This window comes from Episyrphus balteatus, chromosome 2 (assembly GCF_945859705.1).
Source record: "Episyrphus balteatus chromosome 2, idEpiBalt1.1, whole genome shotgun sequence".
NCBI classification, from domain to species: domain Eukaryota; kingdom Metazoa; phylum Arthropoda; class Insecta; order Diptera; family Syrphidae; genus Episyrphus; species Episyrphus balteatus.
In genome coordinates this window covers 33522459-33539296 of record NC_079135.1, presented here as the reverse complement: position 1 = coordinate 33539296, position 16838 = coordinate 33522459, and the positions used below count along the sequence as shown (strand labels likewise).

General features: G+C 31.7%; 1 protein-coding gene across 1 annotated transcript; it reads left to right on the top strand.

Annotated features, from left to right (window-relative positions):
• Window positions 1–260: 260 nt before the first annotated feature.
• On the top strand, window positions 261–2180 carry LOC129909193 (cytosol aminopeptidase-like). The gene is made up of 2 exons (XM_055986218.1): window positions 261–1899; window positions 1959–2180. The coding sequence occupies exons 1-2, from the start codon at window positions 391–393 to the stop codon at window positions 2106–2108; spliced, it is 1659 nt and encodes a 552-aa protein (XP_055842193.1). The 5' UTR covers window positions 261–390; the 3' UTR covers window positions 2109–2180.
• Window positions 2181–16838: the final 14658 nt, after the last annotated feature.

The following is a 16838-nucleotide window of genomic DNA, read 5'->3' as shown; positions in this document are numbered from 1 at the left end:
TTTTCTCTATAAAAATAATAAGAAATCTCCTTAAAAAAACCTTATTAATCGTTGATTTTAATAAGATTTCCTTATGAAATGTATGGAAGGTAAAACAATATGGCAATCTGTTAGTTTTTAGCGGGTCATATTTTTCTCTGTGGATATATAAGGTCTTATAACTGTTTCGTACAGTGGAGTCACCTGCCCTTGCCCAACTTGAATTAAATTGTAATTTATTCATCTGAGTAAACTTTTGTATTGAGCTTTCAAAAAATTATTTTAAATCCAAATTTATTTGCTTGAAGCTCGAAGTGATCTAGAATAAAAAAAAATATTTATCAAAGAATTCCAATTTTTTTCAAATTATAAGTTTAAAACAAAAAATCGTTTGAAATTAAAATTAAAACAATGTTTGGTGTTTTGAGAATTGCATCACGATTACCAATTGATAGAAAAATTCTTTCCATCTCCAGGAAATATTCCAACCAAGCCATAAGCCATTTGCTTGCTCTATCCCAAACTGAAATCTGTGCAGAGTCCCCATCTCGAGGACTCGTGTTGGGAGTTTATGCTGATGAAAATGATAAATACGATGCTGGCCAATTGACTCCAGCAGCCTTGCGTTACAATTCCTTGAAAACCGATGGACGATTGCTCGAAGTACTCCGAATGTCTGGTCCAATGCCGAAAAGAGGTGAAGCACGAATTCTCTTCGCCGTGGAAACAGACAAAGTTCCCTATTATTCGGCAGTGGCTGTTGTAGGGCTTGGACATGAGTGTTTGGGCTTTGATTCGTTCGAAATGATTGACGAACGTAAGGAGGCCATCCGGAAGTCAGTAGCTGCAGCTTGTATGAAGTTGAGTGAGCTGAACACAGATCGAATTGAAGTTGAGCCATGTGGTCATGCTGAATCGGCAGCTGAGGGAGCAGCTCTTGGAGTTTGGGCGTACCAAGAGCTTAAAGACTCAAAAAATCGAATGGAGGTGCCAAGTATTGAGCTTTACACTCACAAGGATGAAATTTGCGATATCGAAGGGTGGCGTATTGGCCTTCAAAAGGCTGCTGCTCAAAATTTGTGCCGAGAACTCCAAGAGACCCCAGCAAATCTATTAACACCAACTGCTTTTGCAGAGAAAGTTATACAAGTTCTCTGTAAGACCGGAGTCAATGTCGAAGTAAAGGTCGAAGGATGGGCCGAAAGTCAAGGAATGAATGCCTTTTTAGCTGTGGGAAAGGCGTCTTGTGAAGCTCCCATCTTCTTAGAACTAAGCTATTACGGTGGTCCCAAGGACGAAAGACCAATTGTCTTAATTGGTCAAGGGATCACCTACGATTGTGGTGGATTGAACTTAAAAAAGTACGGCGAATTGAAATTGATGCGTGGTGACATGACAGGAGCAGCTGTTGTGGTCGCAACTTGTAAAGCAATTTCAAGCCTTCGCTTGCCTGTCAATATCCGTGCCCTGATACCACTATGTGAGAATGTTATGGGCTGTAATTCATTCAGACCTGGTGATGTGGTTAAATGCCGAAATGGTAAAAGTGTTTGTATTCAAGGAACCGATCACGAAGATGTCCTTGTACTCGCCGATGCCTTGCATTATGCTCAGAATTTTTGTCCGAAATTTGTTGTTGATATTGGAACAACATCTGGAGCAATGCGTCAGACACTGGATGAAGCAGCTTGTGGTGTCTTTACCAATTCGGAAATTCTATGGCAGCAAATTAAGAATGCAAGTATCCATACTGGAGACCGAGTGTGGAGACTACCACTCTGGAATTATTATTCGAATTTGGTAACAGAATCTTCGATAGCATCAGATGTGCAGAATTATGGAGGTGGATCTGGTGGAAAACCGTGTAAGGCAGCAGCTTTCTTGAGGCAATTTGTGCCATGTGGACAATGGATGCATATTGTAAGTCTAGGTTTTTTGGAATAATTTGAATAAGTTTTTAATTGTTGTAACTTTAACAGGATGCAACTAATGTAATGTACTCGAATGGAAAAGGATTGGTGTACATTCGTGAAGGAATGGCGGGAAGACCTACCCGTACAATTATTGAACTTGTAGCACAGAGCATTTGCAAGGATACACATCCTAAAATTCCACCAGAAAAGCATTAATATTGCGGGTTGTTCAAATTTTGTATATTTATCAATTATCATGTTGTGGAATTAAAATTCAAAAACAAGAAATATCTTTTAAAAGTTTTTTACTAATTTTTGGAAATAGGAAACAGCTCAACTCTCCGAAGCGCTGATAAATACTCGCTAGCGGATTTGGAAGGGTCAATCAATTCGCGACTAGGTACCAGCGATTTGTCACCTGATTTTCAAAGACTAGAGATGTTTTCAAAAATGACAATAATCTGCGTTGTAAACAATCGTCTTTCTGCGTTGTTGCATATAAATAAATACAACAAATCTGCCTCAGAAAAAAATGACCACAGAAAGAGTTTAATTTAATAAGGGTTAAGCAAAAACTTATTTTCATTTTCAGTTCTCGAAAGTATTGTTTTTAATAATACAGAAAATTTGTAAACCGCTTTAAATAAGGGTGGCACAAAAAAGAAAAAAAAGGACTTTGTTCTACTTTTAATATAGTGGAATAAAAAAAAAAAACAAATTTAAATCAAATTTTCGATGGAAAAAAATATTTTAAATGAAAGAGTTCAAAAAAGATTCTTTCTTTTCGTTTTTGAAAAAAAAAACTTTTAGTCCATAGAAAGTTTGTAAAGAGGATTTTTTGGTAGGTATAGTAATAATGAATTTAAATTAAATTAGTTGAATCAATTTTGGTTGTATTCCAAGAATATGTAAAATAAGTATAATTTGCATTTTTCTGACACCCTTAGTGCGAAAATACTCAATTTTACATTATTTCATAAACCACGTTTTACAAACTTTCTCTAGTGAAAATCAATTAGGTACATACAAAAAATCAAAATGAACCATCCTAATGCAACATTTTTTAAATAATATCCACGTTGATGTTTTTTCAATTTCACAAGCAACTGTAAAAGATATCATTTTTTCGAGCCACCCTTATACAAAAAATTTCAGTTTGAACTCATGATCTCTAAAAAACAGGATTTAACAATTTTCGGTCTCATTAAAATTAAAATTTCTTGAAAATTGAAAAGAAAAACATTTTTTTGCACCACCCTAATTTATATTTTTGCTTCCCAATTTTCTTTCTTTTACAATAGGTATTTACATTGATTAACAATAAAAACAACGAATCAAGAAACAAATAAAATTTATTCGTGAGTTCTGCACCCATCAAATTTTTGGTGCTCAATCTGCCCGATATTGATGAAATAATGACGTTTTTGAACAGCGGTTAAACTAAGTTAATACGATCGCAAATCTGATTTTATGAACAGGAGATGAGCACGTCTAACGCAGGTCTAAGTTAGGCAGACTTTTTTGAAAATACTCACAGGTCAAAAGTGTTGGAATTCCTTGTTCTTGAGCTTGCTTTTTTTTTTTTTTTTTTGCTTGGTGAAACCCATTTCATGTGAATTTTTGCAGTAAGAGAGATGAGGAAAAAAGGATGCGTGCTCGTTGTCTATCGAATAGTATAAAAATCTTACTCAAAAATGCACGCCTAAAAAAATCACCGTATTGATATCGGGTCCTAAGAAAATTCTCAGTTATTATGCGTCTTTTTTGGGTCAAAATTTTTAAAGTTTCAAATCCAATAAATTCAATAGGTACTACACAACGTGACGTATTATACTAATTTATATGTAGATATGGTTAGAATAATTAGTCAGAGCGATTAGAAATTTGCTATAACAGTTTAAGTTTTCCTACAAAAAAAAAATGTTACTCATACACCACAGTGACTCGTCCAGTTTTCTAGTTTTTTCTTTGACAGACAGAACAAATAATGTGCACTGAAATATGAAAATTTTCAAAATAATTGATTTTGTATGTTCAAAGTGAAATGCAGAGTAAAGCTAAAGCAGTAAAAAAAAAAAAAACTAAGCCCACATCCTGGACATCTTCTATCGAAAAAGAATTTTAAAATTTGATAAAATTGAGGTAGGTTACCTGATATAGCCAAGACCCAACTCCACTTAACATATTTCTTGATAAATTTGCAAACTTTTAGAAAACTTAAACATTTCCCAACTTTTTTTCTTTTTGTTTAAATTTGATTGATGGGGTGCACGTAGATTCACTTTTGATAGATAGATTTTTCTCCTTACACTTGAATGGCAAATAGCATATGAAAAATATTTTTACCCTTCGGCAAAGTGCATCGATGAGAATTCAGGTGGAAAACAACATCTCCCTTTTTATAAGGACGACATCCGACATCGTTTTGCAATTTTTCCAGACGATGATGACGCTGACGTTGGGTGTCGTCGTGTCGTTATCGACGCGTCAAGGGAAAAAGACGAAATAAGTCTTATACGTCTCGAAACACTCTACATTATAATACCAATAACGAAATATCTAACCATCAGCAATCTATATGTAAGTGTATGTATAAAGGAATAATTATAGATGGAGCCACCACACAAACACATCTGTTAATAAATTATTTGTAACTGCTGTCGGTTGGATCTTTGAATATTTGTCCTTTGATCAGCTGCTGGTTTGGTATACCATCATCTACATAGCTGATGCATAATGCATAACGACTTTGAGGATGTATAATGTGGCCACTTTTGTGAATTGAGGAATACATCAGTTATATTTTTGAGGAAGAAGTCAAAGTACGTCAAGAAGAGTAGGTATACCTTATATCGAGGGATGAAGCTTTCAAAAGGTGTCAAGACAGCTAAATAGTCTTTGTACTTACCAACCATCAGTCTTTAACTATAGATATTAATGCACAAACAAAATGGAAATAGCTTGGTTTGAGACAAGAAATCTCATTATACTCGTACTTTCGTACCGTAAAAGAAGGATGATTTCAGGAAATTCCTAGGCACTCGAATGTTTCGCAGACAATTCAAAAAGGAGGAAAGTAAGGAACTGTTATGTAACTCAAATGCATGGCTTTTCTATTAAATACACAGCTATATTGTGAGTTTCATTGGAATGTTTTCCGTCCGGAATATTTTTGTTCGCCCGGAATTTAAAAAACTATCATGAGTTTCACCCGAAGGGAATTAACATTTTGCGCTTAACTATTTTCTTGTTCGGCGCGAACATTGTAGTGAGAGAAGAGCTGTTGAATACCTCTCAAATTACCTGAAACAAAAGTTGAAAAAAAAAGGAGATGTAAAAAATTGCAATCTTTTTGAAGTTTTTTTCCTATAGATCGAAAACGGTCTGTCAAATCGAAAAACCGTGAATGTAATAAATGAAGGTAATAAAAAGATCTACAACTTTTACTTCTAATTAATTTTCAAAAAAGCTCAAATGAAAGAGATATGACGAAATTAAGAATATCACCCTTTGACTTGTTTCTTAAACCGAAGGTTTAATCGAAAAAAACTTCTTTAACATATTCTGTAGGAAATTAAATTACACTGCACAACAAAATTAAAGTTTTTGTATGATGAATAAACCAAACAATACTTTTCCAAAGGTTTTTGATGTCTTGAGCTCGAATCCGAACTTAAAAATATTCTATCAGCTCCCGTTTTTTAAATATTACCGTTAGAAAATGCAAAAACACTTGATTCTGGAGTAATGCTGCAATGTGAGGAAATTTTTTTCAACACTCTTTTTGAATGTTTGTATAAAAAATGGCTTTTCTTCTTTAAAAATTTGTTTAAATCTTTTTTACAATCCGAGATATTTTAATTTGAAGTTACTATGCAGTTTGAAATAACGTTATTGATAAAATAAGCCAAAACACACGTACTTAAACTTAAGATATCTCGGATAACAAAACAGATATCGGAAAGATTTAAACAAAGATTTTCAAAGAAGGAAAACAGTTCTTATAGAAACCGTTAAAAATTGTTTTGAAATAAGGTACCTCACATCATAGCATAACCTCAAAAATAGCCCAAACACGCTTTTTTCGCAAATTATAACGGCAATATTTCAAGAACTAAGATTGATAGAATATTTCTGACTTCATATTCGAGTTAAGCTTACCAAAAACTATTGGAAAAGTATACTTCGGTTTATTCATAATAAAAATAGTCAAATTTTGTTGACCAGAGCTATCAGCCAAAAAACGTGTTTTTGAATTTTCTAAAATCAATATTTTAAAAACTAGAGCTGATCGAATATTTCTGAAACCGGATTCGAGTTCAGCACACCAAAAACCCTAGGAAAAGTACTCTAAAGTTTATTCATCCAAAACCTTGTTGTGCAGTGTTATCTTCAAGATTGCTATACTTTTTTTTCTTCTGCTAATTCCAATAATACGCGAGTTATGTGAAAAAGTAAAATAAATAAATTTTCAGAAAAACTGCATTTTCGGGAGCGTCTGCCGGGGGTTTGGCCCCACTTAAAATGTCTGCCATGGGTATTTTTGTCATCAGGGAGTCCACCGCTACAGGATGCGACTAGTTTTAAGTGGTTACCCTAAATAAATCAGTTTTCAGAAAAACTGCATTTTCGGGACCGTCTGCCGGGGGTTTGGCCCCACTCAAAATGTCTGCCATAGGTGTTTTTGTTATCAGGGAGTCCACCGCTACAGGATGCGACTAATTTCAAGTGGTTACCCTAAATGAATCAATTTTCACACTGAAAAAATTATTATTCTTAAAAACTATGAATCTCGTTCATAAACCGAAATTCATAAATTTTTAAGAAATATTCATTAAATTTAAGTACGAGTTCTTAAAAAAAAAAAAATTATTTTTAAGAACAATTCATAAAATTTAAGAATAAGTTTTCATAAAAAATTTCCTATGGAAAATATTTTTATGAATTTTTTTTAAGAACAAATACGAAGGTTAATGAATAAATTCATAAACTTCTAGCCCCAATTCGAAAGAATATTTTACTGAATCTTAGAATCTGGACATACTTTTATGAACGAAATTCACTATTATTTTCCATTCAGTTGTATTTTGAGTTAAGACTTTTTTTCCCTTCTAAAATTGATAAAATCAATTTTCAAAATTACAGTTGTAAGAAGTTCATTAATTTTGTGTTTTTAAGTACTTTTTCTTAAAATGAATGTATTTTTTCATTAATCGAAAATAACGAATATTTTACCGTTATCCTGTATTCGGTATTAAGAACTTATTCTTAAAATTTAAGAATCTGTTCATACTTTTTAAGTTCGAAATTCATATTTTTCCAAAATTTAAGAATTAATTCATTAAATATTATGAAAGTATACATATAATTTATAAAAAAATTCTTACGTTTTGAGTTTTTAAGTATATTTTCTTAAAGTCTATGTACCTACTTTTTCATCAATCTATAAAATAATAACTGTTGTTCTGAATCTATGCCTCAGAAAGATTTCTTTGAGGATTTAATTTAAAATCTGATATTCAAAGTGGACGGTTGTTGCCGAAACAAGTTATAAAAGTTTGTGAATAAAAGACAATATTTATTATAAACAGTGTTATAAGCATTTCAACCACGTTGGCAATTTGAAGAGTATAAGTACATTTAACAGTGTAAAATATTGGTGGTTCCCGTTGCCTCTTTCCCATATACTCAGATAAGTATAAAAACATAGAATGTTAAAAATTGCTTTCTTTTATATATTAAACATATTTTAATTTTTTTTGTTATAGGGGCATGTTTTAAAATTAAAAATCGTGATTGGATATTTTTGTGAAATAAGGAGGCACATACGTAATCTTCAACTTTGGACCGGCAAAGGGGAAAAAATCGACACAAAATAAAAACCATATTTTAATTTAATATTATCAACCTAAATTCTTTATATTTTTATTTTTCCCCAACATATTCAATTTTGTATTGTTTTTTTTTTTCAGCTCCGTAGTCTAATGCTGCCGATTACAATAAGTTAAAAGATAATTTAACCTTCTAGCTATTTCAATTTTTTAAATCAAACAGTACATATTAATTTTACTAATACAATCTTTTTTCTATCTTTCCAGATGATGCATCCATTAAAAAAGTAAAATTAAATTAAAAATTAACTTTATACAGAAATTTATAGTGATAATGATCAATCAAACATTTTTATAACGTTTAAACTTAATAATTTCTTTTATTTTTAAAAACAATTTTCATTTTTTTGTTTTAGATTTTGGGTTGTTTTCTTTTGCTGTTTGTTTGTTTGGGATACAATTTTTTTAGGAACAAATTAAAGGCTTGGATTGGAAATGGTAATGTATTATATGCATTTAGGTATATAAATAAATGCATACATTTTAATGAAAAGCGTATTATATTTTATGAAAACAATCATACAACTTTAAGAAAAATTCATAGTTTTTATTATTTTTTTCATAAAATTTAAGCAACGTTTCATTTAAATTTTTACAAAATTTATGAAAAAAATCATAAAATTCAAGAAATAATCTTAATATGTAAGAAACTTTTCTTAAAATCTAAGAAACTTTTCTTAAGCAAATTCATAAAATTTAAGAACTCATTCTTAATTTTTAAGAAAGATTCATTCCCTTATGAATTTGTTCATAAAAAGATTCTTAAATTTAATGAATTTGTACATTGGCTCATTTGCCATGAATTTTACATTAAATTAATGTACGAATTCATTAATTTTATGTACCTTTTTGGTTCAGTGCAGAAAAACTGCATTTTCGAAACCGTCTGCCGAGAGTTTGGCCCCACTTAAAATGTCTGCCATTGGTATATTTGTTATCAGTGAGTATGTGGCGTTGGTTATCTATAAATTTTAAGTGGTTAAGCTCACTAAATCGATTTTCAGAAAAATGGTACTTTTGATGCGCTTTTTCTCTACAACGCCCCAAATAAATGCAGGCAGACTAAGGTATTCGTCATCACCATTACCTAGACTACCTCTGACATTCATATGAATCGGTTACCTCTCACGTAAGAAATCTGATCCCGGCTCTTAGACTATAAACTAACTTGTCCTATAGGCTATAGCGTATATTATATTTCATGTAAAAAGAACAACGGGGTTGAAAAAAAAGGATTTTTTTTAAATAACTGTGGGAAAACAAACTTCCCAAATATTTTATCACTGGACTGCAATTAAAGAGAAACCCTTGTTCGCATTTACAGTTCTCTTTATCGATGATTTTAGAATGTGGATGTTTGGTAAGGATAACAAACAATTAAGTTAGTAAGTAACTAATGTAAAAAATTCGAGAAGTATTGGTGTGTTTATTGGATAGATTTTCGGGCAGTTTTAGTGCCACCTAGTAAGTTATTTGTTGATTGGTATAAAATAATAAACTGTACTGCCGACGCTGTTATGTATATTGGTTTGATTATAAAATAGACATACATACCGACAGTGACAGTTCGATTTTTTTTAGTACTTATTGAAGACACAAACCATCTTCGAATTATTTATACATTTCTGTTAAGAATTTATAAATGTTAAACTCGATACTTCTTCTTCCTTCAATATTTTTTTATGGGATTTCTATTGAAATTAAATTTTTGAACAACACTCTGAAAAAAAAAAAATAAATGTTATCACATAAACTGGTTTATAATTTTTAAAAACAGTAGATTCTGAGTTTCTAAAACATATTTATGTTCAAGTAAGCAATGATGGACTTTCATGCGAGAAATCGCTGAGAACACCGATAAAACTTTTATTTTCTATATTGCTCTCAATTATAAATGCAATATATATTTTAGGCGATCTCTATTCATACTCAGAAAGCACCATAGTTTAACAATCAAATTTATTTCTTTTCTTTTTTTTTTCAAAAAATCTATGTGTCTGCGATATGCCCAAAAAACTAAAATTTTCAACTTCTGATCAAAATTAAAAAATCGCTTTGACGACACCTCTATGAAAAAGAAAATTTAATGCGATTTCTTGGAGAATTGCGAAATATTCAGTTTCTTGCAAAATGCAAAACCATTTTTCGATTTCAACCTAGCGAGGAATATGAGAAATACTGTAAATTTTGAAATTTAATCTTTAATACTGGATTAATGTGGACAATTTTGCTACTCATTGAAATGATTATTCAAAGATTTGTTCCAAATTTTTAAGTTGAAATTTTTAAGTGGAGGAAGTGTGTAATATTGACCACTGCAGATGACTTGAGCTGCCAGACAATGTGTTTTCTCTTAATCAAGTAAGACATCAAAAGAAAATGTGTTTTTAAGCTTTAAGTTTCTTAGAGGTCAAGTATTGAATTATTAGCAAGCGAAATATTTTTTGTTTTAATTCGGAAGCAGATAACTGGGAGCCAAGGACACAAAACAAGTTTTTGTTTACACTTATGAGTTCACAGTGAACAGGTCTATGCATTTTAGTAAATAAAATACAAATTAAGTTATTTTTAGGTTTTCGAAAATAGTCTATCTTATCTACAAGGGGTAGGTACCTACCCCATGCCAAGAAAAAATTTTCTCCAAACCCATCTAGTGAGACATCAAAAGAAAAGTCCCTTTAAGCTCTATTCATAACTAAAAACTAAAAGATTCTTGGAGGTCTGGTTCCTGAGACATTTTCAGCCAAACATTTTTTGTTTTTCTCTTCCGTACATTCCGAACCCGATATCTTCTGACCAAAGTCTCGAAAAAAGTTTTGGTTTACAGATATATGAGCTCACAGTGAACAAGCCTATCCGTTCCGGTAAAAAAATAACAAATTCATTTTTTGAGATTTTTGAGAAAAAATCAAGGTTCCCTTGCCAACAAAAATTCCATTTTTAAAAATTTCCTCCAAATCCATCGAGTGAGATATCAAAAGAAAGGTCTTTTAAAGCTCTATTCATTACTGAAAACTATAAGTTTCTTGGAGATCTGGTTCTTGAGAAATTTCCAACCAAACATTTTTTTCAATCTTTTCCTTTCATTCCCAAACCGATATCTTTTGACCAAAGTCTCGAAAAAAGTTTTGGTTTACAGATATAAGCTCACAGTGAACAAGCCTATCCGTTCCGGTAAAAAAATAACAAATTCATTTTTTTGAGATTTTTGAGAAAAAATCAAGGTTAACCCCTGCCAACAAAAATTCCATTTTTAAAAATTTCCTCCAAATCCATCGAGTGAGACATGAAAAGAAAGGTCTTTTAAAGCTCTATTCATTACTGAAAACTATAAGTTTCTTGGAGATCTGGTTCTTGAGAAATTTCCAACCAAACATTTATTTTCATTCTTTTCCTTACATTCCGAAACCGATATCTTCTGACCAAAGTCTCGAAAAAAGTTTTGGTTTACAGATATGAGCTCACAGTGAACAAGCCTATCCGTTCCGGTAAAAAAATAACAAATTCATTTTTTTGAGATTTTTTAGAAAAAATCAAGGTTAACCCCTTGCCAACAAAAATTCCTTTTTTAAAAATTTCCTCCAAATTCATCGAGTGAGATATCAAAAGAAAGGTCTCTTTAAGCTCAATTCATAACTGGTTTACAAATATTAGCTCACAGTGAACAAGCCTATCCGTTCCGGTAAAAAAATAACAAATTCATTTTTTTGAGATTTTTGAGAAAAAATCAAGGTTAACCCCTTGCCAAAAAATATCCCATTTTTAAAAATTTCCTCTAAATCCATCGAGTTAGACACCAAATGAAAATTTAAGCTCTATTGTTAACAAAAATAAAAGTTTCTTACATTTTATTTACAAAAAAACACGATTCTTCAAAACATTTTTTTTTCGTTGAGCCTGAATTCCTGCCCCTGGACCCCTGTCCAAACAGTACAGATAAAGCGAAAAAATGGTCAACCTCTGAGTAATTAATTGTATAAATGTTATTTTGTTACTTTACCTCAACAATCTCTTAAAATCACCGGTTCGCAAATCATGGCATCAAAGAAGAATTAGATATGATCTCCACTCCAATACTTACAATTTAGGTAGGTACCTACCTACTGCTGCATGAAGTCTTTTTGACTTATGTACATAAAGTCATTTATTGATCTTCTACTAAGACCTGAGTAATTTCTCTTGCACTTTTTAGAAAAACCAATGAAAACAAAACTTGTTGGTGAAATAAAAAAAAAGAGTGTGTGTACACATGTACACTCGACTGAAGTTATACTTCTCATTCAGTATACATATATAAATGAATTTCATTTGATTTTTTTAATTTCTATTATTAAATTAATTAATCCACACTTCGTTTTTTACATTTTTATCAAGTGAACAATAAATTAATTCTTTCATCCTCCTTGCGTCCATGTAGTTTTCAATTTAATCTGTGAACTTTACTCATGTTGTGCGGTTCAGAACGTACTATATATGGTTAACGAAAGTAAATGATTGCGCATAAAATGTGCGATATGGTAATTTTATGAGAATTGTGTGTGCTTCAGCACTAGTAGTAGCAATATGGAACTTGCAGGGTTGCTACAAAGCTCAAAAGTTAGCTGAGCTCAGCTCACAGCTCAGCTCAAATTTTGAGCTAGCTCACTTTTGAGATATGTACCATAGCTCAGCTCATTTGAGCTGAGCTGAAAGTGAGCTGAGCTGATGGTTGAGCTGAGCTGTTGGGTGAGCTAAGGTAAAGTGAGCTGAGCTGAGCTGTGATGGGTGAGAGGATACATTGATTTTTATTTGGAAAGTATAATGAAATATGAAGATATTTTAAACTTTTATATAACACCATAGCTTAAGATGTTTGGTTCTAGTTATTAATGGAATTATTTTAACACATAGATATTTTTATAAATAAGACAGATAATTTTTCGTGATCTTTTCTCTTGGTGTTTTTGATAGTAAATATATTTCTATTTTTTTTAGTAAAATATTTCTTTTTTTATCATAAAAAAAAATTCCGGTACAATCCGGTTTTTCGACTTTTTTCAAAATTCCGAGAAAATCGCGTTTGAAAGTTGGGGTAAATTTTTTTTTCGAAAAATCCCCGAATCTTTAAACGCTCCTGGAAGCTAAACCACTTTAGAGCAATTTTTGGGAGTGATGCCAAATGATAGCTTGTGTCACGGGCCTACGCTTTGCACATTATCAGATTTTTAAAAAATCGCCTTCCATGTTAAACCACCACATCATGCCTTTTTTTTCAGAATCGCGCCTATTTTTTTTACTTTTAAGTTCTCCCGGTTTGAGAACGCGTGGACCTACAGGAATGGGAGTTGTACCCAAATGTAGGTTAGAGTCCCCGCTATCTTTTGGCATCAAAAATTGTATTTTCATTTTCTTCAAAATTCCGCGATATAGGCATTGGAACGCTTTGATCTAGAGACAGGGGAGTGGTGCCATATGAAAGCTTATATTCTCAGCTAGCCGATAGTGGTATAATCCGGTTTTTCGATTTTTTTCAAAATTCCGAGAAAATCGCGTTTGAAAGTTGGGGTAAAATTTTTTTTCGAAAAATCCCCGAATCTTTGAACGCTCCTGGAAGCTAAACCGCTTGAGAGCAATTTTTGGGAGTGATGCCAAATGATAGCTTGTGTCATGGGCCTACGCTTTGCACATTGTCAGATTTTTAAAAAATCGCCTTCCATGTTAAACCGCCACATCATGCCTATTTTTTCAGAATCGTGCCTATTTTTTTTTTTACTTTTAAGTTCTCCCGGTTTGAGAGCGCGTGGACCTACAGGGATGGGAATTGTACCCAAATGTAGGTTAAAGTCCCCGCTACCTTTTGGCATCAAAAAATTTTATTTTCATTTTCTTCAAAATTCCGCGATATAGGCGTTGGAACGCTTTGATCTAAAGACAGGGGAGTGGTGCCATATGAAAGCTTATATTCTCAGCTAGCCGATAGTGGTATAATCCGGTTTTTCGATTTTTTTCAAAATTCCGAGAAAATCGCGTTTGAAAGTTAGGGTAAAATTTTTTTTCGAAAAATCCCCGAATCTTTGAATGCTCCTGGAAGCTAAACCGCTTGAGAGCAATTTTTGGGAGTGATACCCAATGATAGCTTGTGTCATGGGCCTACGCTTTGCACATTCTCAGATTTTTAAAAAATCATCTTCCATGTTAAACCGCCACATCATACCTATTTTTTCAGAATCGGGCTTAACTTTTTTTTTACCTTTAAGTTCACCCAGTTTGAGAACGCGTGCACCTACAGGGATGGGAGTTGTACCCAAATGTAGGTTAGAGTCCTCGCTACCTTTTGGCATCAAAAAATTTTTTTTCATTTTTTTCAAAATTCCGAGATATAGGCGTTGGAAGTTGGGGCGCTCACTTTCAGCTCAGCTCACTTTCAGCTCAGCTCAAATGAGCTAAGCTATGGTACCTAGCTCAAATTTGAGCTGAGCTGTGAGCTGAGCTGAAATGTGAGCTTTTTGCAACCCTGGCAACTTGCCACATGGAAATTACCACATGCAACTTGCCACACGCAACTTGCCACATGCAACTTGCCACACGCAACTTGCCACATACAACTTGCCACATGCAACTTGCCATATACGACTTGCCACATGCAACTTGCCACATGAAACATGTAACTTGCAACGTGTTGTGTGTTTTATGTTTGCCGTACTGCGGCGTACTGCATTTTTAAATACTAAAGTACTGCCTACTCTAAAGGTGAAACGACAGCCCTGCTACCCAGGGTGATCGCGTCATAATCCCTTTGACATTCTTGTCAAAAAGTAAATTTTCATACCCACCCTCCCATAAGAAGTATAACTTCAACAACAAAATTTCAGTATATAATAATAAACAAATCAAAATTTGATCATTTTATTTATCTTCTTTTTCATTCTTTATTTACTTCATTCATTTTTTTTTCTCTTTTTCTACTTTATTATCAATTTATTTTTTACTTTATTTACCTTAAGTTTCACCATTAAATTGTTTGCATACTATTGCATTACTTTATTCCTTCAATCACGCACTCGTTATTTATTATTTTAAATATAATTGCAATAATTATACATTTTTTGTTTTGTTTATATTTAGTATGTTTTTTTTTTATAATTAATATTTAGAAGTATATTTAGCTACTACAAGATTATAAATTAATATTTTTTTTAGCTTATTGTTTTACAATGATGATTTTTATTATATATGTAATGCAAGTAGTTATAATGATAGTATAATGAATATAACAACATTAATAAATATTATGTTTAATAGTTTTATTTAAAAAAAAAATATTATTTATTTAAAAATAAGAAAAAAAAGTATGATTTCATTTACTAATATAATTCATTCTAACTCTATAAAAAAATCTTATTAAATAGAGGAAAAAAATAATATTTATAATATTTCATTGGATGGATATTAAACGAAATTCAGCTTAAACAGAAAGAAAATTCTAACAACTAGGTGTAGAAACTAAATAAACTAGTCTCCAAGTGGCGGCAAAATCTATTCATTTTCAATTTATACAAATTATCTTATAAAATAAGTTTTTTTTTTTAAGAATAGTTAAATAAAAAATATTCCAACTCTAGTTTTTCTTCTTAAAATTAGTAAATAGTTAAAGTATGTATTTTCTTCTTTTATTTAGAAAATATTGTGCAATTTTTTAGATAATCGCTTAACTTGTGATTTGATCTTCAAAAAAATAAAGTTAAAATAAAAATATTTTTTTTTTCGTGGTACTTTTTTTTTTTGTAGTATATTTTATCTTATTCAGGCAGAGTCTTATGTGCTTTCAACTAGAAAACTTTTAAGTACTTGAAAGTACATTCTTTTACCAGTAAACTAGAGTAGTCTCAAGTATTAAGCAGAAATTTTTTTTTTAACAAAATAAAACACAAAGTAACAACATGAGCGTATAATATCATCAATTAAGCAGTAACAACGAGGGATGAAGAAAAAGACTTTTCAGGAAAGTTTTTCATATTATTCCTTTTTTTGAAAGGAATAAACTATTTAAGAAAATTAAACAAAAACTCAAACTTTTATATTACCTAACAGTTTTACAATTTTAATTATTTCATGTCAACTTGCATGCAAATTATGATGATATTAGTGAAGCAAGTTATTTGACAGCTTCTACCAAATCGAAAGGAAAAAACTTATTGAAAATTTAACTTGCAAAATTACTTACATGCCAAAACTTTCACGTGGAAAAATTAAACTTGCAAGCAAATAAATTGCATAGCAAAACTTGCACGTTTGGTAAAATAATACATTGCTATAATGATGAAAATGATGATTACATATCCAATACAATCGCTACAATTTTTGCCAATCCACTGAATTCTTACGACTGCGCTGTGTTAGTAACTACATTTAGGTACGAGTTTCAAATCGCGCATACTCGTACAGTACACTTACGCATGAGGTCCTTTATTGAGACCTTTGTAAAAATATTTCATTGTTTTACTCAACTTGGGAGCCGAATTACCAGCGCTACCCTCCGTATACTAAGAAATGGTTGCAGTAAAGAGTGATAACATACTGAATCTTATTCCGATATCCGAGGTCTTAAAAATGTGGTGTGCATAAAAAAGTTTCCAATTGGTTGCATTAGTGAAAAATATTCAACTGGAACTCGAGTGTAATTCAGTCGTATACTCTGTCGAAAATACTTGCATTGCTAAGAGGTCCTAAATGTAGGATTTTTACAAGAAAGGTTTCTTTATAAAAATGGTATCATTGGCTACTGATTTGAAACTAGAGTCCAAAATGGTGACTTTGTTCATAATAAAACTCGGGAATATGGAAATAGTACTAAGAGGTCCTAAATGTGTTATTTTCAAAAGAAAGGTTTCTAAGTAGTTGCATTCATAACTTATTTCAAGCTATAATCCAGCGACAGTGAAATTTAATACAGATGCTGTTGAGTTTGATAGGTGTCTAGTACCTTTACAGCATCGTCTCCTGGGGTTCTAAATGTAATTTTCCACAATATAAGTTTCCAAATGGTTTCATTGGGGAGTGTTTTGAAACCTGATAA